Source organism: Mustela erminea, chromosome 9 (genome assembly GCF_009829155.1).
Source record: "Mustela erminea isolate mMusErm1 chromosome 9, mMusErm1.Pri, whole genome shotgun sequence".
Taxonomy (NCBI): Eukaryota; Metazoa; Chordata; class Mammalia; order Carnivora; family Mustelidae; genus Mustela; species Mustela erminea.
The window spans coordinates 53,768,798-53,795,631 of record NC_045622.1 but is presented as its reverse complement, the minus strand read 5'-3'; the positions used below and the strand labels follow the sequence as shown (position 1 = coordinate 53,795,631).

The window sequence follows — 26,834 nt, the reverse complement described above, 5'->3', positions numbered from 1 at the left end:
TCAAGACGAGGCAGTAGATATAGTCATGGAAAAAGACAGAGGAAAACAGACAAATCAGTTGTCAGTATCCATGGCCTCTGATCCTGCCTTGACCATGAACAGAGGTGTTCAACATATACCTGCTAAAAAGCTTATGAAGTTGTAGGTGTTTCAACATACTCATGCTAAAGACCTTATGAAGATGTAGGCTCAACAAAGGAATGTAAACAGCAACAACCCAATGTGGAACAATGGGAGGCTCTCCCATTCAAACTTTAACTGTAGCTTGTTCTGTTAAGTTCATTTGATAAAGACAAAATCTCTACTGCAATAGTTGCTTGGCAAGCTCATGTGTTTCTGTCTGGTAACTCCCTGAACTGTCCATTACAGATTTTAACATACTAACACTCCTACTACTCAAGGGTCACTCATGAGCTTCTTGTAACATTTTCTAAAATGTATCCCTTCCCCCATACCTCTTCAAAATCTTTATCTTCTAAAAGGTGATAACTCAATACCCAACAATTGGATCCAGTGATAATAAATGTTATGTCTAAAATGACTTAACTAAAACAATTCCCAAGTGCCACTAGCAGAAATCCCACAGAAGTGTAATGTGGCACATTCAATGCTATCTTCTGGAAGAACAGGTATGTCTCCAAAGCATGAGAGTTTAAACAGGGGCCATTTAAATAGGCAGATTATCAACGGCTAATATACTCAATGAGAGGTCAATACGTCAAGATATTCAGTGATTAAGTGGCCTACATACACCTGACAGCTTTTCTGTAAGATGTTTTCAAATTTCTTACAGATTTTTCCAAATATCAAACATAAGAGAAAGCCTACTTTAAACGTTTCTTAGGTATTTTCAATGGTTTCTGAGTTATCTGTAGGAAGCTCTGACCTAGTTGTATAGAGTTTGATATATGTGTCCACCATTAAATCGAGATCATGTTTTATGTCAAAATTTATGTTAAGCAAAGCCAAGTTACTTGACCGTTGGTCTGTCAAAGTGTTCCTCAGGTATGCTTTGAGACGCTTTCGTCCATTTTCATAGCGTTCATTCTCAACCTTCATCACAGGAAGAATACACAGGACTTTCAGCAATGCATAAACATTGGGAAAAAACTTGATGTCTGGTAGATGGAGGGCTTCATAAATGGTAGATGGAAGCTCTATATCTTTCCCTCTGTGTTTCCATTTGATTCTCCAGCAATGCAGCTCAGCTGAGAGTGTGTCAGGATTGGGCAAGTCACTTCTGTACATGTCAGCATGGTGTTCCTCTGATGTGTTAAATTTGAGCTGTCCCATGACAGAGGGTACAAGAGATAAGCATTTAAGAGCTTTGAGGTGCTGTTCTGAGAATATATCTTTCAGTTCCTGAATAATGTGTTCCACTGTTGGAACACTTAGAGTTTCCTTATAGTAACTCTCAGAGGTGAGCTGAGATTCCAGGTTACCTTGCTGGGCTCTGCGGAATTTCCCGGGGAGTTTCATCTGAATATCAAGTTTAGTTGCCAAATTTGTGGCTTCTTCAAACCAAAATTCATGATAAACTTCAATATTTTCCATCACTTCATTTAGTGAATGCAGCACTGCAGTCAAGCTACTGGCTGCAAAGAAGACATCAGAGGTCTGCCCTTGGAGATTTTTCCCAAAGGCTCTTGTAAAAGATAGAACATTTTTAAGAACAACAATGGTAACGATGAAATCAAAATCTGTTACTGCACTGCAGAGTACAAAAGCTCGACCAGCTATATAGTTATTCCACCTAATATTTGTATCACTATTTATACCATCTAAACATAAAACAAGTGCTTGTAGGAGGTCCACTAAAATTTCAAAAGCATCATGCCTGCCTGTCCACTGAGAATGGCAGATCTCCTTCAGTTCTTTACCCTTTTCCTCATTGTTCTGAAAGAGGACAGAAATTACATTGTCAAGCTCCAAAAGCAGTTGTGGAGATCGATGGAAGAAAGAACAAACTTCCTCAATTGTTCCTAACGCAACAGACACTCCCACAACAGGCACTGATTTTGCCAGCCACATATTTAAGGCACAGGAAGAGCAAAGTGTGTAGACAGCCTGGGGATATTTCTCTAAAAGTCTAGAAGCAACAACTTTCATTTTGGAAGAAAATCCACTGGACACAATGTAAGCCTGTCCACGACAATACTCCATGTTTAACCCCCACTTCTCAGTTATCGTAGTGTGAAATTTCACAGCCAAAATTTCTGCATCAGCTTCATAAGGCAAGAAGCCCACAAATTCCTCTCTCAGGTTATGAGATTCATCAACAAACCTCACCAACACAGGCAAGTGTTCTTCTCCTGCTATGTCCACTACGTCATCAGTGATGATGGAAAAGAAGTGCGAGTCTCTCACTTCCCTGAGAGTTTCTTCCCGAATGCAGCTCTCACAGATCTCTAGCATCTGTTTCTGCTGTGTTTTTGAGCAGAACAATGTGTTAACTGCTGTTGTCTCAAAGCGCTTTCTCAGAACCTCTTCACCAGAATTTATCCGGCACTCCAGCAGCGCTTGAAAGTTATCAGGAGTAAAGAGACCCTCTGGAATTTCATCAGTTTCATGCCCATCCAGAGGTATGTTTTGTTTTCCCATAAGAATCAAAATTTCAAACAGAGATTTTAAGTATTCTTTGTTTTCTTTCTCTTCAAGGGTTAAAGGTAAAATATCTTCATCCTGTTCCTCACCCCCTTCTTCTGCACTAGGATTCTGAGCGTTGCTGTTGTTTATTTCTTTATGTTTTGGTACCTGTTCAGAAGTTTCATCAACTGGAAAAAAAAAAAATTAATTTTATAAAAAGGCTCAGGAGGAACCATACAAACAACAAATTGTGTTTTTGACTGGTTAAATACTTAAAATACACAAACTCATCCATTCAACATTCACAAGGCACCTACTGGACCACAAACTAGAGTACAGAGATTACAATAAGGCACACTCTAGAGGAGACAAAAACCGTATTACAGATATATTTTAATCCTACAGTAAATGCTGTAAGAGAGAAATGATTTCTTATAAACTTAACAAGGCATGTGACACAAAATATATACAGAGCTCTAACAGTCTGTGCCCTCAGAAAAAAGAAAAGAAAGAGAACTAGTATTTACTGAGGCACTGTGTTGGCATTTTATATGTATCACTTTATTCCTTCTACAGGCAGGTGCTATCAACACCATTTGATAAATGAGGAAAGTAAATAACTGCCCAAGGTCACGATATGGTTAGAAGGATGGAGATAAAATTCAAATCCAAGCCTGTGTGGCTCCAAGATCCAGGCTGATGCAGCTTCTATGAAATTAAGCTACATTTTTATATGGAAGAGGAGAGTGATACAAGCCAATAAAACATAAAGTATATTCAGGCAATTTTTTAAACTTTATTTATTTATTTATTTTATATTCAGGCCATTTTTAAGGCTAATATTAGACTACTGGAAGTATCTTTGGATTTGGATAGGAAAACCGAGGCTCTGAGGTGAGTGCCCTGCCCACTGTCATACATATAACCTTGCAAGTCCTGGACCCTGTGGTCCCACCTAGGCTCATTTTCTGATTGAACATCATGGGACATTAGAAGCTCCAACAACAAAATGAGTATAATCGCCCAAATCTGGCACCCAGTTTCAAGCCACTCTACTTCTGTATAGAATATTCTTCACTCCTGGGGCGCCTGGGTGGCTCAGTGGTTTAAAGGCAGAGGCCTTCGGCTCAGGTCATGATCTCAGGGTCTTGGGATTGAGCCCCCTATCGGGCTCTCTGCTCCACGGGGAACCCGCTTCCTCCTCTCTCTCTGCCTAATTATGATCTCTGTCTGTCAAATAAAGAAATACAATCTTTTAAAAAAAATTAAAAAAAAAAAAGAATATTCTTCACTCCTTTGCCTGACTCTAGGTCTCCTCTCCCCAGGACTACTGTGAGAATTAAGTCAATTAAGAAAAGCACGTAGAGGGACGCCTGGGTGGCTCAGTGGGTTGAGCCGCTGCCTTCGGCTCAGGTCATGATTCCAGGGTCCTGGGATCGAGTCCCACATCGGGCTCTCTGCTCAGCAGGGGGCCTGCTTCCCTTCCTCTCTCTCTGCCTGCCTCTCTGCCTACTTGTGATTTCTCTCTGTCAAATAAATAAATAAAATCTTTAAAAAAAAAAAAAAAAAAAAAAAAAAAAAAAAAAAAAAAAAAGAAAAGCACGTAGAATAAAGACTGGGTACACAGTACACATAAAGACTTATATTAATAGTAACAGCAACACAGTAGTAGGAGGAGACAGAGAAAGGAGGAATAATAGCAATCACTGACAAGAACGGAAACAACTTCTGGTCCTCATTTTTTGGTGACAGAGATCATCTATCAGTACCCTGCAGAAAGGCTTCTGACTCCCATTCTCTATTAGGTTAAGTGTTCCCATAGCATTTACTCCTTAAAAATGTATCAAGAACTTATCATGAGGGCGCCTGGGTGGCTCAGTTGTTAGGCATCTGCCTTTCGCTCAGGTCATGATCCCAGAGTCCTGGTATCGGTCTCCCTGCTCAGTGGGGAGCCTGCTTCTCCCTCTGCCTCTGCCTGTCGCTCTACCTGCTTGTGCTCTCTCTCTCTCTCTGTTGGATAAATAAATAAAATCTTTAAGGAAAAAAAAAAAAAAAGAGAAAGAACTTATTATGCACCACACATTGGGTAGACGCAGATTCTGCTCTTGTCCTTCCTGCTGCCTCTCCTTCCCTATTCTGGGACATTCTGACTGTGTGTCTGCCACTCCTACCACACCAAGAGCACAGCCCTAGTGGGGAGAAGGCAAAATGTATGGCACAAAAGCACTCAATCAAGAAACTAAGCTAACACTTTAGTCTCACAGACAATTCCAGACCATGGGAAATGCCTACCACACACTTACATCATTCTCACAGCAGGTTTTAGACATAAAACATAATTATTTGTCCTTACCAGGTCAAGGCCTTTTTAAAAGACATTCAAAAGTTGAGTCATTAACACTATCACTTACTTTTTTTCTGTTTCAGTGTCCTGATTTCATCTTCACTCTAAATGACAAGAAAAAAGAAAACAACACCTTTAAGAAAACTGAACTCTAGCACATCACTATAGACTCATAAGTAAAAAGCATATCTTGACTCAAATTTAATTCCTTCAAGAGCATAAATTCCTTATAGGAAAACATCCTTCAAACAGAGATGACAGAAAAACCAGAAGTGTAATTTACTAATGACTCCAAGCTCATCATAAAATACTAGAGGGGAAAGAATACATTGTTTAACTTACTTTATATTTATATCATCATAACTTTGAGTTACAAGTGTTTGCTGGCTAATAAAAGGCATGAAAGTACAGGATGGGCATTCCAAAGGGTCACAAATCATGTTCCCTACTCAATCCAATCCGAACAATCCCTGGGAAGGAGAGAGTAACACAGCGCAGAATGGAAGAGAAATGGATGCACACAGCACAGAGTGCAAGTGGCACATACATACAGGGGTAGACCGAGGAAGGACTTCCCAGTTGTGTCCTTTTCTCTCCCCCTAACCCCCCATAATGCTGAAATCACAAACCACCCCATTACTATTCTTGGGCAGACAAACAGTAGTACCAGTGGCAGCTAGAGTTAGCAGGGTACCTGCTAGGCAGCATGGAAACATTATACTGCTAACAAGAAATGTCAACAGGCTAGCCAATCTGGAACATTCCCTCATTAACCTGTGAGTTGCAACTGCAAAGATGGCAGGCAGATCTGGAAGACTATGTCTGCAATAAGGTATCTGAGGTTCCCAAGGGATAGAATATGGAGAAATGATAGCTATAGGATGGGAAAGCTGCTGAGCATCTCACCCCTGGTACATATTACTAAGAAGAATGCTGATGTGGAGGACTGTTGTGGAGTGTCAGTGTTCATCTAAGGGAAGTCCCAGAAAAACAAATAAATAAATAGAAAGAAAGAAATGTAGGAAGAAATAAAAACTGAGGACTTCTCAGAACTTAAAGATGTAAATCCAGATAATTAAAAAAACCATCGAGACCCTGTTTAGCAAAAATTCAAAATGTCAAATATAAGGAAAAAAAACTAAAGACTCTGAGGGAGAAAAGCAGATCATCTAAAAAGGAGCAAGAATCAGGCTGGCATCAGACTTCAATAGCTTTAACAGATGCAAAAACTAGAAAGAATCAGTATTTCACAGACTGTACATATCCTCTTCTGTATCATTTAATTATAACACTCCAGATAAAAATTACAGTAAGGTTTAAAAAAAATAAACCCTGTAAACCAAAGACAAAAATAATCCTATGTTAATGGAATAGGAGAATTTACAAAACACTTCTGGCTAATCAATGAAAGCACTACATGTCTAAAATTGTGGGATACAACTAAAACACACTTAAGACATTTACAGCTTGAATATACATAAATATGAACTAAACATTCAAGAAGCCAGAAAAAGAGCTAAAAAGTAAATCCCTCAAATCAAGAAGAAACCAATAAAATAGCTCACAAGTGCGGATATCATTGATAAAACTAACCACTATTTTTATGCAGACTATTAAAATAATCTTAGGTTCAGAAAAAAACAAGCATTCCAAAATCCTAGCTGCAGTTCATAAACTCCTGAGAACAAATGAAACACAAGAAGAGAAAACCAATAAATAAATCAAAATGGCAATCAAAATATTCCCTCACCTACCCCAAGCCCTCTGTTTTATGGTTTAACTTTCAAGAGCAGACAGTATATATATATACACCTTACATTAAGTTTCTCTAGAAAAATTAAGAGGAAAAAAAGGAAACCTAACAACTAATTTTATAAGGCTAATAGAGCCTTAACATCATAACTGGGTAAGAGGAGCACAAAACATGAAAATCAGAGGACAACACTTAAAATTATAAATGCAAAATCCTAAATAAAACATTAAGTAACTAAATCAAACAAATGAAGAGAGATATACTGCAATCAATTACAGTTCATCCCAGGAATGCAAAAATGGTTCAACATTAGAAAATCCATCACGTTGTTCACTGCTTTAAAAAAAAATCGTGAACTTTTCTACTCAACAGATGCAGTGAAATCTTTTGCTAAGTTCAACAAGGTATGATAAAAATTCTGAACATGAGGACAAAAAGGGAATAAAAGGAATTCCCTTAACTTCATAAAAATTATTTAACAATATCAACAACAAGTGGCACATTTAATGCCACAAATGTACCAGCTGCGATATTCCTGGGATTGTTCAATACAGCACTCTTAAGGGTCTGGACTCAACAGTAACACAGGCAACAGAAAAATTTTAATTATGAGGATAGGAAGAAGAGGCAAATCTGGAGGATGACATACAATCAGTCACACAGAAAACTTGGTGGATTATTAGGATTAGTAAAAAGGGGTCTTCAAAATTGCTATAAACAATCTCAACCAGAATACATAATCTATACCAAAAATAACCATAGTGTATTTAGGAAGTAATTTAAGGAAGAATGTACATATTGTTCTCTTTTAAAGAACTGCAGCCAAAAACCCTGAGTTTTTTCTAATTTTTTTACTTTGTGTACTCCTAAAAGTATTTTTAAAATTTTTAATTTATTTTAAAGATTTTATTTATTTATCTGAGAATGCACAAGCCAGAGCCAGAGCAGGTGGGAGGGGGTAGAAGGAAACGCAGACTCCTCACTGAGCAGGGAGCCCGAATCAGGGCTCAATCCCAGGACCCTAAAATCATGACCTGAGCCAAAAAGAGGCTTAACCAACTGAACCATCCAGGTGCCCCTAAAGTATTCTAATAGTGTTTTCAAAGAACTAGTATTTAGTTTTGTCAATAACTGCTATTACTTGATAGCTGTTTTTTTCTGTTTATAGACAGGACTAATTAATACTGCCAAGATGGTAATTCAAAGCATTCATGATGAAAATCCCCATACAATTTCTATAACCTGACAAAAAGAATTCTCAAATTCATCTGGAGGGATAAAGGTCCACAAACAGCTAAGACAATTTTGAAAAAGAAGAGTTAAGAAATCACTGTATTTGAAAGCAAGATATATTATAAAGCTATGGTAATAAAGACATACAAACTCCAAATCAATGAAAGATATAAATATGAAAGGTAAACACAGAAACAGAAAAAATGAGGAATATTAGATAAATGTGTCTTTTAAAAAGCACACAGAAGGCAGAATGAAATGACAAATATTAAATACACTAGCATGGATACCAAAAAGACAGGAAATGAGAATGGTAATACCGGAAGGAGGAAGAAAAAATAAAATAAGGGTCTCGCCAGTGGCAACAAAGACAGAAAGTCATGGACTGAGGAGTCTCAGTAATTTAATGTTGTTCACCTAATGTCAACGAAAAAAAAAACCAGATAGGTTTCAAGCATTAGAACTAAAGGGTATCAAAGGAGGGGCGCCTGGGTGGCTCAGTGGGTTAAGCCTCTGCCTTCGGCTCAGGTCATGATCCCAGGGGCCTGGGATCGAGTCCCGCATTGGGCTCTCTACTCAGCAGGGAGCCTGCTTCTCCTCATCTCTTTCTCTGTCTGTCTCTCTACCTATTTGTGATCTCTCTCTCTGTCAAATAAAGAAAATCTTAAAAAAAAAAAAAGGGTATCAAAGGAATATAAAAACATGCATAAATGATGCCATATACAGAGATTTAAAAGCTTTTTCTAACTCTGTCAGTACTTAATAGTGACAGAACCTCTACATAAGTATCCATGTCTTAACTTTTACTTTTTAAATTTTTATTCTTTTTTGAAGATTTCATTTATTTATTCATGGCGGGGGGGAGAGGCAGGCAGAGGCACAGGGAGAAGCAAATGCCCCGCTAAGCAGGGAACCGGATACAGGACTCAATCCCAGGACCCTGGGATCAGGACCTGAGCCAAAGATAGACGCTTAACCAACTGAGCCACCCGGGCACCCCCCCCACCCCCTACGTCTTAACTTTTATACCTTCCCTTTCTTTATCCCTTTGTACTGAATTCTGGAAATACACCCCAGCTCCACCTTCCTTACTATAAAAGAAAAGGTAGTGTTTCCCCCACTCCCCCGCCCCCAGGAAGGGAATGTGCTAGTGGTCTGTAATTGACAGCATATTTTGGCCCAAGGCAATGAGTACCAACAGGCTAAATTTGAAAAGGCTAAATTTGAAAAAGACTTCCCAATTTAAGTATTAAACTAACTGTCTCACATCCATGCTACTTCAATAACCACAGTACTCACTTACCGTGCTACCTTTGAAATAAAGACTAACGGGTTCAATTTTAACATGAATGCATCTATATTTGACTTCATAATATTATGGGGCATGGGAAAGCCAAAACTACATTGACATACCAATTCTTTTATTCGTTTTCTGTGTCTACTATGTGGATTGTTCAAATGACTGGTAAGATCAAATATTGTTGGTATTGCATTATCTCGAAGAACTGTCCTATAAGGACTCTGAAAAAGAAAAATAATGTTAACTCAGAGACAGTCTGTAAGAATGTATTACACATAAAGAAAATGCTACGTTAATGACTTCCCCAGTCCTCCTTCAACTCCAGCTCTAAAGTGCAGAGACTTGTAGAATGACAATGTGAGTCCAGAAGAGCTTATTATTTCTAACTCTTTTTGCATCTGCCCTTCTGGCAATCTTACTATTTAAAAAAAAAAAAAAAAAAAAAAGAACGGAACTGATGGTATGCATAAAAAAATTAAATGTATTTGCATCTTGCATATATACTTCTAATTCATCCTCCCAGGGACTTCATCTATTCTACCCTTCCATGAGCCCACCAAATCTATAGCAGGAACAAAAGTTTCTCAATCTATCCTTTGTATATTCTTAGCAATTTTTTCCTTCTTTACCTGATGTTCACTCCACTTTCACTACTATTACTGAAAAGCATCAAGGTATAGTGAAATAATATTGGACTGGGTCAGACCCAGGAGACCCAAGAACTAGTCCAAATTCTACCAGTTACTCACTGTAAGATCCTGGTCAAATACTTTCCCTTTCTGGACCTCAGTTTCCTCTTCTGAATAAAATAGAGTATTAAACTAGACCAATATTTCCTAAAAAGAAATTATTCACATACTAATGATAAGGCTTGCATTCCATCATCTGCACTTTTACATAATCCACTCATTTTTAAAGTTAGCATTGTCTTAGGCAATACAAACTATAAAATAATGATTTTGATGAGCTACGTATATTTTTAACACATACGTGAAACTCCTAAAATAAAAATTGACTCATATGCCACTTGAAGTCAATCATAACTATGATATATATAATTGGATTTTGCAAACACTACACTAGGTATTTCTAAATTTCTAATTCTAACATTCTTATCACTGGAGGATGACTATTCTCTATTCTAATTCCTGTTAACCTAATCCAACCTGGCTATAACCTGGATGTTGACAGTCTTCAACAGCCAACCCAGAGGTCAGGTAGGGACAAGAAGCTTATTAACAGGAAGAGTAACAGATGAATAACTGCAGTCTAGTCTAAAAAAACAGTGCCTTTAATTTCTTCACAGGTCTGCACTGATAAAGACACATACTCTTCTTTTCAAAAAGCTTTCTTGGGAGCAGTGATTATTTCAAAGCTAACTATTAAAGCATGTTCAAAGTATATGCCAAAGAAAAATAACAATTGTATTTTTTCTTTCACCAAGGGAAGTAAAGTTAGGATGATATGAAGAAAAAAATACATCACTAAAGGGAACACCCTATCTCCGGTTTTATCTAAAGAGTGTTAAACACATTTGGGAAGTACTTCTATTCAGAGTCAATATTTTCCATTTCAACCCCATGCCTCATGGAAAACACAAAGAAGAAAGCCTTTTTTTTTTTTTTTTAAATCTATTTCTTAATGGTACTCAACTTCTAGTGCTGGGTCAATTATCCTGAGTCTACCAGGAATTTTGAATCGGATTGATGAGGGACACAATCACTGAAGGGAGCAGAAACTATACCATACCCCAAACATTTCACCTTTCCTGCTTAGCAAACATGTCACAACATACAAACATACACAGTCAACTCTTGATATCTTACCAATTATTAAATAAGGAGAGGAGGGAAAAAACATTCCTAATGCATTTCTTAAATTTACATCAAATTAATTTGCTATAAAGCAAAGATATTACAGACCAAAAAACAACATGAATTAAAAACACATTACTTTTTATAAATACTGACTTAAAAGTTTACATGCAAAAAAGAGGTATATTCAATTTATGTGCATGACAGTTTTAACTCATTATCAAGATTTAATCTTTAACTGCTGAACTAAGGTTTGAGCATAAAGCAATGCTCTTACTCTAGCATTAAAGATAATATTTGGCTTTGGTTGAAGTAGCCATGAATGTTTAGTGATGAAACCTTCAATGCCAAATTAATCAAACCAAACCTCAAACATTTGGATATCTATGCCATATAAGCCAGTTTTTAATAGCAGTATCTTCTTCTACATGTGTAGAAAGAACTTCTTCTTGTACTTGCATTAACTTATTTAAGACTGAAGAATCATGTGGAAATTTAAAAAGCAAAAATAGCTCATCTTTATGGTCTATGCTCTGACTAAACAATATGGGTGAACTATTAATTTTACATTTCTCACATTAATCTCACTGGAATTGTCTAATAAAGAGACCATATTTATTACTAAAATAAAAATGCATATGGCTTGTATATTTAAAATAATAATTTGGGATATTTTTACTTAATGTCAAGAACATAAAAATGGTTTGCCTTTTAAACATATGAAATCCCTTATTTTGGTTGATCATTATTACCCTCTTAACAAAGCAAGGCAAAAATATCCCTCAAATATTTGTGATTAAACTGTTGAACCGGAATTGGCTCACCTCCCAATGACTTCACAAGTATCTGCTTCAATTAATTTTGAGAAATAAAATAACCCAATCATTCTTTAGTTTTCTGATGCCTCTGCAAAATGTATCTGAAAAAAATATCAAAATAAATTGCTACGCAACAATATATAGTGTATCTTCAAATCAAGTTTATGTCTATCCCAATATCTGAGATGATACATTAGTTATACCTAACAAGAATATATTATTTAACAAAACTGTCTTCCTAACTAGTTTTTAAAGTGTTTCAAGTCTGCTTCATTTCAATCAAATCTGCCCTATTTGTGTCTCTAATAATTCATAGCAACAACAGAATCACAGAGGGTTAAAAATGTTAAAATCTCAGGAATTATGTGGTTTAATCTCCTTATTAGATTTTGGGGCCCAGAAAGGGAAAGTGACATAGCCAAATTCACATAGTTAACACTATTAAGGATGAGAGATCTGGGTCTTGATATGAAATTGAGAAATACTGATGGAAAAATTTTTCACATTAAATATGTAATTTGCTTCTTATTGTAACTTGAACATAAAAAATAAGGGTGGGTTCTAACAGTACATATGAAAAAAAAAAAACAAAAGCTCCATTTCTCAATGAAGATTTCACTCATAAAAAAAAGCTATGGAGAAGATGCTCCAAGTAAAAACACAAACTCTACCTTAAACATACACTTTAATAATTACCAAAAATTTTGTGAAGGCTGCATAAGCAAAGTAAAAGTGGCAACCTCTGGTGAGTAGGAATGGGGCATCAGAAACAGGTGGGGTTAAAAAAAATCTCAGGTTTTAAAGAACACAATAGATACCAATCAGCTCCGAAATTGTCTTTGACTTTAAAAAAAGAGGTGGGGTGCAAGGATATACCCCAACATTAATAAAAATTTATATTTTCAACCGGATACTGAGTGAGAGAGAGAGAGAGAGAGAGAGAGAGAAAACAAACAACTCAAGCCCTTCTATTACTTACAGTTCTACAGATCATAGAGGTCTCAAAGTGTTTGGCACATAATCGATAATGTTTATTTAGTTGATCAGGCGTTTTATCTTCTAAGTCTGCTCTCCTACAATTCTCCACCCACTTCTGGCATCTATAAATAAAACCAAAATACAATTATGAAATATGAGTTCAATGTTTATATTTCAGCATTCAGCTATAAGGCAAAGATATATTATAGACAAGGGATTCCTGCTCCCCTTTCTCTGCAGAACATAATTTGGAGAAGCTGACTGATAACAAAATGAGAGCTAAAAGAAACCTTAGAAATCATTTAGTACATTCAATTATAGACAAGCTTAAGAAGTAACTTGCTCAGAATCCTGTACAAAATCAGCAGTAAAACTAGAACTTAAATCTGAGCCTTTCAATTCCCAGGACATCCTTGCACCAGAGAGGACTTAATTATCAGCAGTTCAACCAAAAACTTGCACAACCACAAGAACCAATGGCCTAACATTTCCCTCAGGATTTCAACTTAAACAAGGATAAGAAACAACACTGTCATTGCAAAAAATTAGCAAATAGATGTTCTATAAATCATTTAGAATTTCTTCCAGGAGCATGATGGCCTATGTTTATTTGCCTTATTATGAACATGATTTATTCTCTACAATATGTACAAGACTAGATTGGCAAGCTTCATGACTACAGGGATTCTACACAATCTAGTACACAGAAGGTGTTGAAGATAGTGAACAAGACAAAGTCCATGCCCTTTTGGTGTTTACAAATCTGCAGAAAAACAAATAATAATGACAACAACAATGATTACAATGCACACTAAGCACTTGCTATAAGCCAGACACTGTTTTAAGTCCTTTACAAAAGGGGTACATTATACCCTGTATGTAGATGAAGAAATGAAGGCATAGAAATGTTAAGTAATTTGCTAAAGCTCACAACTAATCTTTCTTTCCTTCATTCCTCAAGTTTCTAGGAATAAAAATGCTGTCATAGTCACAAATTTGAAAACATGGGGGGCCTGGGTGGCTCAGTCATTAAGTGTCTGCCTTCAAGTCAGGTCATGATCCCAGAGTCCTGGGATCAAGCCCAGCATGGCTCCCTGCTTGGCAGGGAGCCTGCTTCTCCCTCTCCCACTCTCCCTGCTTGTGTTCCCTCTCTCGCTGTGTCTCTCTCTGTCAAATAAATAAATAAAATCTTAAAAAAAATTTTGAAAACATGGTTTATTTTATAATCACATTATAGTATATTATGTCTTAATATTACAGCTCACCCCTCCACACATACACACTCTGACACTTAATTCCCTCTACTCTCAATATGTAAAACCATAGTGAAATGTTGATTATCTAACTGAAACTAAAACCACACCTAAATTGCACAGCATTTCATTCAGCCAAGAAGTGTTACTGCACAGTAATGATACCTAAGATGTCCATATTTTAATATTTTTACACGGTTGTACAATATGATTTCATAAACATTTCATGTTTCAACATCTAAATATTTAGCACAGAAACTGCCTCACTAAAAAATAATTTGCCAAACTGCTACAGCTGTTTGTTTTTTAATTCTTAGATCTCTGAAGACCTTCCATACAGAATACTACTGTCTGTATTATCTCTGAACTAAGTTGAGACAGATTATCCTGAAACGACAAGCATTCAGATTCAGTCAAGGATAGGTCGGGCAGATAGCCGGAATAGCTACATCTGTGTCTGCCATATCAATACCTAGAAGTAAATCTAGTGACAGATGTGCAAGACCCTCTAACTGAAAAAGATTTTAAATAACTTCAATGAGGGATATACAAGTTCATGGATTGGTATATGGAATTCTAAAGGTATCAATTCCCCTCAAATTGATTTATGAGTTCAAGCCCCATGTTGGGTATAGAGATTACCTAAATAAACTTAAAAAAAAAAAAAAGAGAGAGAGAGAGAAATTAGATGTCATAAAAAAATATGCAAAACTCATCTATGGTGATTATGCAGAAAAAAGTTAATTAATATAGGAGATCTGAGATTGCTATCCTTAGGAAAGGCCCGCTCGTAAAGACAGCCTTTTGGCTGGTGCCTGGAAGAAATTTGGTTAATAAATAGTTCCCTACACTGACATAAAACTTTCCCTAACTGGTAAGGTGGCTCATTGTATTTAGGACTGTGGAAACAACATGATTTATTTTTTTTAACAATATTTTTATACTGAACATCTGCCTTCCTTCTGGGACTCTAGAATTTTAATATACCCTTGACAGAGAGTGTCTGTGTGACTACCTTGCAATAAAAACTTTGGGCACCAGGAGCGCCTGGGTGGCTCAGTCGTTAAGTGTCTGCCTTCCTCTGCCTTCCGCTCAGGTTATGATCCCAGGGTCCTGGGATAGAGCCCCACATCGGGCTCCATGCTTGGTAGGAAGCCTGCTTCTCCCTCTTCCACTCCCCCTGCTTGTGTTCTTGCTCTCACGGTCTCTGTCAAATAAATAAATAAAATCTTTTTTTAAAAAGGGGGGGGCACTGGATCTCTAATGGGCTTTTCTGGGTGGAAATATGTTCTATATCTCAAACATTACCTGGGTATTCATTTTACAAAAATTCATCAAGTTCTAGACTACTGACTTTATAATCTTTTCTATGTATGTCATGTATCAAAGAAGATTCCCTCACTCTGTCCCTCATTCTCAATAACCAACTTATCTGATTGTATCCAGTAGGTCAATGACTCTCACTAGGGATAGTGGCATAATGACTGAGAAAGCCTTGAGGGAGTGGGAGTTTGGGATATTAGTAATAGACTTTTTTTTTTCTAAATCTGAGCGAAAGCTTCATGGACAGGTCACCCTGAAAATCCAATAAGCCATGCAACACTTATGATTTGTGATGGTCTTGCATATATACATTTTATATCAATAAAGTCATAAAAATTACATGATAAGCTTTTTACATATGTATGTACATGTATGTATACACACATGTGTGTATATATACTTAAATGCTTTTAAGAATATACATAATTATCTCTCAAATTGACCATTGTCTCCCCTTTCCTAGCTCTCCCTCTCATTATTCTGCGCCCTGTACTCCCAGACTCTGTAGCCTTTTCCCTTAGCAGGGTGAAATGATTCTCTGAATCCATGTAACTTCCAAACTGGTCTTTTGCCTTTCCCTAACCCTTTCTCCACACTGCAGAGTAAACGTTTTTGTTTTTTATTTTTTAAGATTTTATTTATGAGAGAGAGAGATAGAAAAAGAGAGAGCGAGCACACACATGGGAGAACACAAGTTGGGCAAAGAGAAGCAGACTCCCCACTGAGCAGGGAACCCAACATGGTACTCACAGGTCTCAACCCCAGGACCCTGGGATCAATGACCTCAGCTGAAGGCAGACACTTAAAAGACTGAATCACCCAGGTGCCCCTCAAATATCATTTCTTGAAGGAAACTTTTCCTGATTCAGGTGTGTATACATATATGTAGAACTATGTATACGCACACTTAGGAAGCACTCCCCTTTCTCTCTGTATATGGTCTCTCAACATACTTATCAATATTATTACCATCAGTATAAACGTGCCCTAGTATCTCCCATCTAAAAAATTCCATTAACCTGGATCTTCTGCAAAGCAAAACTAGAGCCCATTTTCACAGTCTCCACTTTGTCTCACATTTTTTCCTCAATCAATTCCAAGGAGGGTTCTACTTCTTCTCTTTTCCACGGAAATTGCTCAAGTGTATGAATTATTTCAATCCTGCCAAATCCAATGGTCACTCTCTATCCTCATTTTAATCACCCTTTCAGTATCATTCAGCCTTTTTGTGTATTTTTCCCTTTGATGGTCTCCTACTTGCAGCATTTCCAAAACATATTTTAAGAAACTCTAGTCAACTGTTCCATTAAAATAAAAAAAGTTTCATGGTCAAATAGGTTTCAGTAATATTACATATTTTATTATATTCTTGGGGTCTCAGATGTTTCTGTGGAACTTTGAACACATTACTTAATTTCTCTGTGCCTCCTTTGGTCATCTGAAAAGCAGCGACTATCTCAAAACCTATTGCAAGGATTAAATGAAATAATGTACATAAAATACATAGAACACTGCCTGGCACATAGAATATTAAGTATTCTGTAAGAAGTAATATCATTACAACTCACAGCATTTGTTGGAGGATTAAATGAGATATGAAAACACTTTAAGATATTTTATAGATATGATTCTCAAACTTCACAGTCTTTTTACCCTCTTATTGAGGACCCAAAGAGCTTTTGTTTATATTTATCACTATATCAATATTTATCATCTATAAAACCAAATACACTTTAAAGATAGTTATTAATTCATTAAAACTTGCAATCCCATTATATGTTAATATAGGTAGTATTTTAATGAAAAATAACTGCATTTTCCAAAACAAAAAAATAATTTTATGAAAAGTGGCACTGTTTTCCATCTTCGCAAATCTCTTTAATGCTAGATTCTCACATCTGCATTTGTATTTTATCTGTTGCCATATGTGATTTGGGTTAAAGTATATAAAGAAAATCTGGCCTCACACTGCTATGTAGTTAAAAAGGTAATTAAAATATTCCTCTCTTACCCACATTACTATGGATATTCTTTAATACTACACAAAAACTCCACAAGTGGTAGTTTCTTAAAGATGAGTTGTGATATGTAATCTGACACCAGACCAATGAAATTTCTCACTCTATTACACTGAAATCTCTTGGTGTATCTTATACTTTGAATAGGGTTTTATTTTTTTAAGATTTTATTTATTATTTATTTGACAGACAGATATCACAAGTAGGCAGAGAGGCAGGAACAGAGAGAGGAAGGGAAGCAGGCTCCCTGCTGAGCAGAGAGCCCGTGATGCCAGGGCTAGATCCCAAGACTCTGGGATCATGACCTCAGCCGAAGGCAGAGGCTTTAACCCACTGAGCCACCCAGGCGCCCCTGAATAGGGCTTTTATCTGTGCATATCTTTGTGAAATTATGAACTGACCAATTTGGAAAATATCAGTTCAGCCAGTTATGCAAACCACCCTTATACAATTTATTTTAAAAATCACGTTTTTCAATATCACCATCAATCTCAACAGAAGAGTCTTAGAGAGTTGTCAAGCTCAAAGTGGTGCATTTAAATTTTCCAAAATTCTAATTTTTGCTTGAATGCCCATTGTTTCCCTTGAAGTGGCAGGCTTCTATTCATTTTTGAGAAAATGTCTACCATACACTGGCACCTGTATAATCATACTTAGGAAATTTTAGAAAATATAACAGACAACTTTTCAGAGCAATGATGTTACCATGTTATGGACCTCCTCAGAAACTTCAGCGCACACTCCTGAAAGAATGAGCATGAAAAAGGCAAATAATGTCAGTTTTTACCCTGTGGACTCCTTGAAAGTCTTGGGGGACCCTCATGAGTGCCCAAAAAAACCACGGTTTTGCATTTTACAAGGCAGAGTACATCAATTTTCAATTTACTTTGATTATTGCCAAAAGAACCTTGGAAGACCTCACCACCTTAGGGGTGAGTTAAAACTAATTGCCTGAGAAGGAAGAAGAGGGATTCAGTTGCCCAACTCGCTCTAATAGGAGCAGTTCATTAGCTTTACTTGTACCTTCACCTCATCTGGGTATGAGCTCTACTATGAGCTGCTCCTAGGTTCCTGCCAAGCCTTGGCATTAATCAAGCCATCCTTGGGTGATCCAGTTTTAGGCAGGTTTTTTTTTTTTCTTTTAACTTTAATTTTAGGTAATCTATGATCTCTCTACCATTGTCCTAAAGTAAGTCAATTCAATTATTTTATAGTTTAAAAAAAAAAGAAAGAATATGTAATGGGGATAAAAGGCACAGCATAGGGAATACAGTCAGGATTACTATAACAGGACTATATGGGGACAGGTGGTAGCTACACTTGTGGTGAAACTGCATAATGTATAGACTTACAGAATCACTACACTGTACATCTGAAACTAATGCTGAACATTGTCAACTATGCTTCAATTAAAAAAACACTAAAATTAAAATAAAAAAATAAAAAGCCCATTAATGCCACTTTTTCTGAACCAATAAAAGGTACTGTAATTTGGGAAATTCTGCACTGTGCCCTTTATTAACTACACTTTTGAATTTTAAATTACTTCAAATAGCTCTTTATAAAAGCATCCACGAAATTTACAAATAAAACAAAAAGAAATATACTATTTAATAACATTAAATATACTATATTTTTAGTTAACAATATTTTTTTAAGATTTTATTTATTTATTTGACAGAGAGAGATCACAAGTAGGCAGAGAGAGAGAGAGAGGAGGAAGCAGGCTCCCTGCTGAGCAGAGAGCCCGATGCGGGACTCGATCCCAGGACCCTGAGATCATGACCTGAGCCGAAGGCAGCAGCTTAACCCACTGAGCCACCCAGGCGCCCCTTTAGTTAACAATATTAGCTAACTTTTCAAGGACAGGTTGGCAATGTCACCTTTTATCAACCTTCCCTACAACTCATTTACAGAAAAAAAAAAAAAACTAATTATAATTAATAACCCTAAAAATACTATCATAAATGGGTAGTGGTAATGGCTGCACAACACTGTGAATGTAATTAATGCCACTGAATTATACCCTTAAAAATGGTTAAAATGACAAATTTTATGTTATATATCTTAATAAAATGTTTAAAAATAATGTATATTAAACAATATACATTAATACTGTATAACGTATATTAAAATGCATTTAATACACATTTTAAATGGGTGAACTGTATGGTATGTGAATTTTATCTCAATAAAAATGTTTTTAAAAAATTAAGAAAAGTTCTTAATTTAGTCTCGAAATATTCAAAGCAGTCTGACATAGAAAATGGCACAGATTTGCTCAGTGTGACTGTAGGAACATAACTAGGACCTCCAAAGCATAAATTATAGGGAGGCGTATTCCCACTCAATACAAGGAAGAAACAATAGCTAAAGGTGTCCAAAATCTTGAAGCATCCCTTCACAAAGCAGAGAACAGTCCTTGAAGGTGTTTCAGCAAAGGCCCACCTGTAAGGAATGCACAGGGCCCTAAAGGGTCCATAAATACCTTGACAGTGGAATGCAAAATTGTGTCTCTGTCTTTTCTCAAGTAAGGTCCTTATGTTAGATTCTCAAAGGAGATAGAATGCACTAGATCTAAAAATTCCTTCCAAATTTGAGACTGTACACTCCTATAGATCATACTCCCTCCCCTCTAAGGAGTGTAATGAAAAGAGCATTTGCTACAGTATACAGACACAAATTACCTGTGGTCCAGAATCAACTAATGTTGCCCTTAAAATGAAAGTGAAATATACTCTCAAGATTGCCCTTCGGCTAAAATTTGGGTAAAAGGAAAATAATGCTTAATGGGGTAAGGCCCAGTCAGATTCAGATATTCCCCTTCTCTGTTCCCTTGGAACCCAACATCTAGATATTCCTCAGTCTTCCAAAGTAGTTCATCCTCACCACCCTGAACTTTAAACACCAGGAATGCCCCAGGGCTCAATTCTCAGACCCATTCCACTTTACTTACCCCGAAGCATGACATTAAATACCCTCTATAAACTGAGAACACCCATATTTACAGTATCTAGTCTGAAAGTCTCTAAATTCCAGACTATCTTTTTATGGTTTTAGCTCTAAAATATTTAGGTTACTGATCTAACTATGGGCCATTTAAGTTCATTTCTGGATATTCTTAAACATTTATTAAGCTCTTCAAACTTCACATGTCCTAGACCAAACTTTGAATGTCTCCACCAAACCTGTTCCCCCCAGACTTCCATAGCTCAGTAAATACTTATGTTAAAAAAATCTTAGGATTATTCTTGACTTCCCTTTTTCTCTTACAACCTACATCTAAACCATTAACAAATCCTGTTGGCTTCACCTTCAAAATCTGTCTCAAATGCCAGCAGTTTACCACCTCCTCCTCTACTAACCTGAATTATTGCAATTGCCTTTAACCTGGTCTTCCTGCTCTCACCTTTGCTTCCCTACAGTCTAACAAGCAGCCAGTAATCCTATTTAAAATATAGTCTCCAGCGTCTGGGTGGTTCAGTGGGTTAAAGCCTCTGCCTTCGGCTCAGGTCATGACCCAGAGTCCTGGGATCGAGTCCCGCATCTGGCTCTCTGCTCAGCTGGCAGCCTGTTCCTTTTTCTCTCTCTCTGCCTACTTGTGATCTCTCTCTCTAATAAATAAATAAAATCTTTAAAGTATAGTCTCCCTTCTCTAAACCCTTGGAGGACTTCCTGTCTCAATCAGAATAAAGACCATAGTGCTTTACATTGCCTATAATGTCTCACACAATTTGCCCCTTCCATACAAACACACACTTCACTGGTCTCATTTTTTTCCCTCTCTCTCCTTCCTTAAACCAGCTCTACTGTCCATGGACTTTTGGCTGTACCTGTTACATGCATGCCCTAACTTTGCATTTACTGTTTCCACAGACCAGAATGCTCTTCCCCTAGATATCTCCATAGCTGGCCTGCTCAGCTACTTCTGGTCTTTCCTCAAATTCACCTTCTTAGTGAGGCCTTCTCTGATCACCTATTTTAAAATAACAATTGTGCCTCCTCTGCTACTCCTTATTCTATGCCCCAACATTTGTCCTTTCTTCAAAGTATTTATCACCATACGACATACTGTACATACATATTTATTTGTCTATTTTCCTCCACTGGAATGTCAACTTCAAGAGAGCAGGGGCTCTGATTAGTTCATCTGTACACTTCCAGTGCTCAGAGCAAAGCCTACCACATAGTAGGCCTTCAATAAATATTTTTGGAACTAATAAATAGAATGCTGTATTTTAATCGCCTTCTTCTATATCTGTCTCCTTAACAGACTGTGAGGTTTCTGCAGGCAGCAACACTGTCTCACTCACATCTGAATTTCCAACACCTAAAACTAGTGCTGGGCACACAGTTAAGTGTTGGTTCGAAATGAACGAATCAAGAAGAGAGGCCAAGGAAAATTCTTCAGATTTTCACAGTCCCTTCTCCATCATTCTTTAAATATAAGTCAGAAAGTGAGTTACCTAAAGCAAGACATTTCAATACCCATTCCCACGCCCACAGGCGTACCCCGCCCCCCAACCCTACCCTCCCTTATCCCCAGGGTTAACCATCCCCAGGATAACCAAATGAGACAATGAGTAACGGTCAGAGCCAGAATTTGAAACAGGATCAAATCCGCCGGAGGAAATAATTGTGACCTGACAAGATCAAAGAAGGTGACCGGACTCCAAAAAGAAACACTGCTCTCGGGGATAATGGCAAGGAGAAGGGCGGGCCCTGGTGACCCCAACTATAAAATCCAAGTCCCTCTTTTGACAGCTAAGGAAACTAAAGCCTAGAGCGAAAAGCGACCTGCCTGAGGTCACCCAAGCAACCTAACCAGGGCGAGAACCCCGCTCATCCCGCCTGCGCGCGGCCCCAGTAGCCTCTTCCTTCGGGTGGTGCCTGCCGCGCCGAGCCCCCGCAGGCGCACGTGCTCCCAGGTCCCCGGGCGCCCGCCGGCCCGCTGCTCCTGGCCCGTTCCCCACCTGCGGCCGAGGCTGGGGTCGACGACCATGGCCCACTCCCCACCCAGCCCCGGAGCCGGCGGTTGGCAACGCGCAGCGCGCCCCGCGAAGGTGGGCCCGGGCCGCCGGCTCCGCGCCCGCCGCTTACCTGGCCGGATCCCGCGGGAACCTGAAGAAGGCCAGGTCCGACTGCGTGCTCTTCCTCGTGCAGTTGGGGGCAGCGCAGAAGTTCGGCATCGTAGCCCACCCGCCGGCCGGCCCAGCCCTCCCCTCCCCGCCTCCTCAGGGCAGCCCGCCCGCCCGTCGGGGCCGGGGAGGGGAGCCAGGCCGGCCGGCCGGCTCGGCAAGGCCTGCGCGCCGGGGGGAGGGGCGGCGGGCGAGAAGCCGCGAGGGGCAGGAGGGGCGCCGCGGTCCGAGGCCGGGCTGGGGACGCGGCTCCACAGTGCTGTGAGTGGCCGGGAGGATTTACCGCCGCCGCCGCCGCTGCCGCTGGTGCACCTCCCGCCCGCCCGGGACGCTGCCGCCTCCTTCCCACAATGCACCCTGGCGCCCGGGGGTGCCCTCTCTTCCTTCAGCCTTCCTCCCCCGCCCCCTCCTTTCCGCCGACTTCTCCGCCGGCGGGCACGCGCAAAGAAGCGCGCCGGCCCGGGTGTGGCGAGGTGCAGGCGAGGCCTGGCGCGGGCTGCCGCAGTGCGCATGCGCACAACCTACCCCGCCAGGCGATGGCTTTGCGCATGCGGGCATGTCACCCGGGACTCTAGAGCTGGCGAGCCCCGGCTACCGTCGGTAGGTTTGGCGTGCGGGGGTTTCCGCAGACCTGGGGCGGCGAGCTTGCACGTTATATCTCTCCTTGCTTGCTTACGTTGCCACCACTTAGGTCTCTATTGCAGAAATCGCCATAGACGCTGAAGGGCCGCGGAATCGAAAGACCTTGTTGACTGATTTGCCCACTTTCCGCAGACCTGCGTGCACAAGTTGAACGGAGACGTGTAGGAGATTTCATTTTCCCCAGTTTTGCAGCTAATCTTAAGCCCTGTTAGCTTTTCAGGACGGGTTTCCCCGCCTCAACCGGAAGCTGAGGGACGAAAACTCAAGAGAAGCAGTTACTTTTCCCTGGTGAGGCTTCTGGAGGATCGTTACGAGCGACATGATTCCACTTGGAGCCCTATAAAGATTGGTTCCGCTCTCTTCCCCTTACAGCTGTGGTCTTTTCACTTTCGTGTGCTGTTTAAGTGCCAGAATGAGTGACCGCTATCTAGAACAAAGGATTAGTATAAAATTCTGCGTGAAATTGAACAAGTCCGCAAGTGAGACCCACCACCTTTTAAAAGAAGCTTATGGAGATGAAGTCATGTCAAGGGCCCGAGTTTTCGACTGGCACAAAAGGTTTAAAGAAGGGCGGGAAGATGTCCGAGATGACGCCCGAAGTGGTCGTCCAGTCACCCACCGGACGGATGAAAATATCCAGAAGGTCAAGGACTTGGTTTGTTCAAACAGGCGGTTGACCGTGAGGATGATGGCGGAAGAGTTAAATTTAGATAAAGAAACCGTTAGACTCATTTTGAAAGAGAACTTAAATATGAGGAAAATATCTGCAAAAGTTGTATCAGGTATTTTGAAGGATGAACCCAAACCTCAGAGATTTGACTTTCAGTCTGATCTTTCAAAGGAAATGAGGAAAAATAAAAATAGCTTGTGTGTAAGGAAAAAGATAAGTTCTGAAACGCGGACTCATCTCGAGTGTGAAGCTGGTGGGAAGATACCTCTCTCTGCCTGTATCCCATCCCCCAAACCACTACCCTGCCAACCAGCTTCTGCAGGCTTCATCATCAACAAGCCTTCCCACCAGGGCAGCTCAGGACTGGTCACCCCATGGTAAAAGGAATGTGAGGTAGCTGAGCCTGAGCTAGAAAGCTGCCTCACAGTTAGGCACCTTCATTTGCTGCTCATCCATTTTCAGTCTTTATCACTCTTTCCCACATGTTACCACCGTCTTAGTTACCCTTGTTGGACTACTGGGCGGTCTTCTGGTTTTGAGGAACTTTGCCTGTTGATCTATGGTACTTGCTTGTTTCTTGATGTCTTTTGCTTGTTAAAGTTTGGATCTCCTCACTGCCCAGGCCTTAGCTTGTTGTGGCTGTTGTGTTCCTGTGTTCTCAACATTCTGCCTTAGGGGATCATACCTGAAAGGTGGGAACAGGACCTCCTGGAGTCCTTCTCTGCCCATGAAGGCATATTATGGGAGGACCTCAAAAGAAGGCCTACAGTCCCAGCCTGCTTCACAGGCAGGACCTGAGGTATGGTACAGAAGGTAGTGGCATGCTGACTTAGTGAGCGTTGCTAAGGGCATATCCAGCCCAAATAACTCAGTGGCAACCACTCAGTACTCAGGGGTTGGCCACCTATACTCACTTTCTCACACACCTGTCTCTTACAGAAAAGCTGGATTCGTTTCATGAGTCCTGTGCTCTGGACCCCCCCCACTCATTTGTGTATCCCCTCTGCTGGAAGGGGAGGATTTGGTCCCAGAAAATAGAAGCCAGTGGACTTAGTCCCAGGCCGCAGTGTGTGAGGAGAAGACAAGGTGATACTCTAGACCTTGACTTAAGGGAGTCTGCTGCCTATGTGCTGATTTCCACACAGCGGCCTGTTTTTAGTAACTAATGCCTACCACTATCAGGTGGCTTTGGAGCACATGCAGTTTTTAGAACGCTGCTGGGCATTGACACTGTGAAGGTATAAAACAAAATCATCAAGGGCTGGCTGGGTGGACATCCAGATGAGATGATTCCTGACTGGATCCATAAAGAAGGGTGAGACAGGAGGCTAGGAAATTAGGGAAAGCTTCCCAAAGCAGGTGGAATTGCCTGACTCTTTGAACCGGCATTGGTATGAAAGTGATGGCACTGTTGGCTGAAATAGCAAAGTCTGGAGGAAGGTAATGGTGTTTATTGTACAAGATGAACAATTTTGGATAATTTGCTTCCTCTCCTCCGCCCTAACTATGCCATAAGTTTATAAATTGCTTCCCCTGCATCTGTGGATAGGTTTATAATAACTCACTTACTTGATTATCTAGTTTTCCCATCAACCACGCCCGCCCCCCGAAAAAGTTCTGCAAGTTTAATTTTTTTTTTTTATCTCTTTCTGCCTGTCCGCAAGGATTTATGGAATGGAACTTTTCCCAAGTGGCTTCCTATAGACTGGATACATCTCAGAAATATCTGACAAAGTGCAGTGAAGGGATGGTTAGAGCATTTCACAGGATTAGCCAATGTCTTTGTTTTACCTAAGGATTTTTATGGGTAACAGTCCCTATCATTTAACTAGTAAGTTACTAAAACATATTGCTTGATAGAAGCCCAACACTTATTTATTCAAAATAGTTATGTTTAGTTCTATTCTTTCACCGTCTCTATCTTCTCCAAAAAATGACATTTCCTACTAATACCTGTCAGTTTTGAAGTGCTCTGAAACCTAGACCTTATCCCACAAATAAAAGGTCTTGTGCAAAAGAACTCTTAAACCAAACAACAGCTTATAGATTTCTACATGCTTAGCCATTTGTAGGCATTCCATTTCAGGACCATTACATCTTCCACATCAGGTGAGGCCCTGGTTCCCCACAAGCACTTGCAACCAGGGACCCTGCACTTCTGGAACAAAGCCCCCATAGCTGGCTATTGCAACTTGGTGGCTGAACCTCACATTAATCCTTGGTAGGCTCAGTGGTAATTGTTGGAAAATTGTATGCTCCTTGGCCAGGGCCAGGATCCTACAACAGTATTTCAAGGCCTTATCTCCAACCTGAGAGAACTTATTTCTGGACTTATTCCTGTTCTGTGAACAGGGCTGGAGTGAGCCTTCCAAAGATGCTGGACCAAGACCATGCTGGAGCATAGGGTACGAGAAGCATTGCTGGCCCAGACAGGGTTTGGACACAGCAACCAGAAGCAGGTAATCAAGAATGTGAGTTCAAAATGTTACTAGTATCTAGAATGAAAAGGACTTAATTGTTTACTTTAGATCATGTGCTGTGTACTAGTTAGGTCGAACTATGGCTCTCCCTAAACCAATTACCCGTTTGCAAGGCTTCCCAGGAAATATTCAGTGAAATGATAATAGACCTGGGGTGCCTGGGTGGCTCAGTTGGTTAAGTCTCTGCTTTCCCCTCAGGTTGTGATTTCAGGATTCTGGGATCAAGCCCCACATCTGGCTCCGTGCTCAGTGGAGAGTCCGCTTGTCCCTCTCCTTCTGCCTCTCGCCCCAGCTCAGACTCACTCTCTCGCTTTCACTGTCTCCAAAAAATAAATAAATAAAATCTTTAAAAAAAAATTATAATAGCCCCTAAGATGGCTCAGATTTGGGGAAGTAAAATTTCTGCCAGAACACTCATCACACAGCAAACTATCCATACATGGCTGCCCAGAAACACTAAGCCCCAGGCCAAAGCATAAGCTCC

At 39.6% G+C, this 26,834-nt stretch overlaps 2 protein-coding genes across 2 annotated transcripts; one reads left to right on the top strand and one right to left on the bottom strand.

The window, feature by feature from the left end:
- Positions 1-480: 480 nt before the first annotated feature.
- Positions 481-22,756, bottom strand: THAP12 (THAP domain containing 12). Its single transcript, XM_032360532.1, has 5 exons — positions 22,521-22,756; positions 12,828-12,948; positions 9,330-9,437; positions 4,998-5,034; positions 481-2,774 (listed from the first exon to the last, which is right to left on the bottom strand). The coding sequence occupies exons 1-5, from the start codon at positions 22,607-22,609 to the stop codon at positions 841-843; spliced, it is 2,289 nt and encodes a 762-aa protein (XP_032216423.1). The 5' UTR covers positions 22,610-22,756; the 3' UTR covers positions 481-840.
- An 829-nt stretch (positions 22,757-23,585) lies between these two features.
- On the top strand, positions 23,586-26,559 carry GVQW3 (GVQW motif containing 3). The gene is given in 2 exon segments (XM_032360533.1): positions 23,586-24,140; positions 24,142-26,559. Coding segments are annotated over 2 exon segments (654 nt in total). The 5' UTR covers positions 23,586-23,612; the 3' UTR covers positions 24,268-26,559.
- Positions 26,560-26,834: the final 275 nt, after the last annotated feature.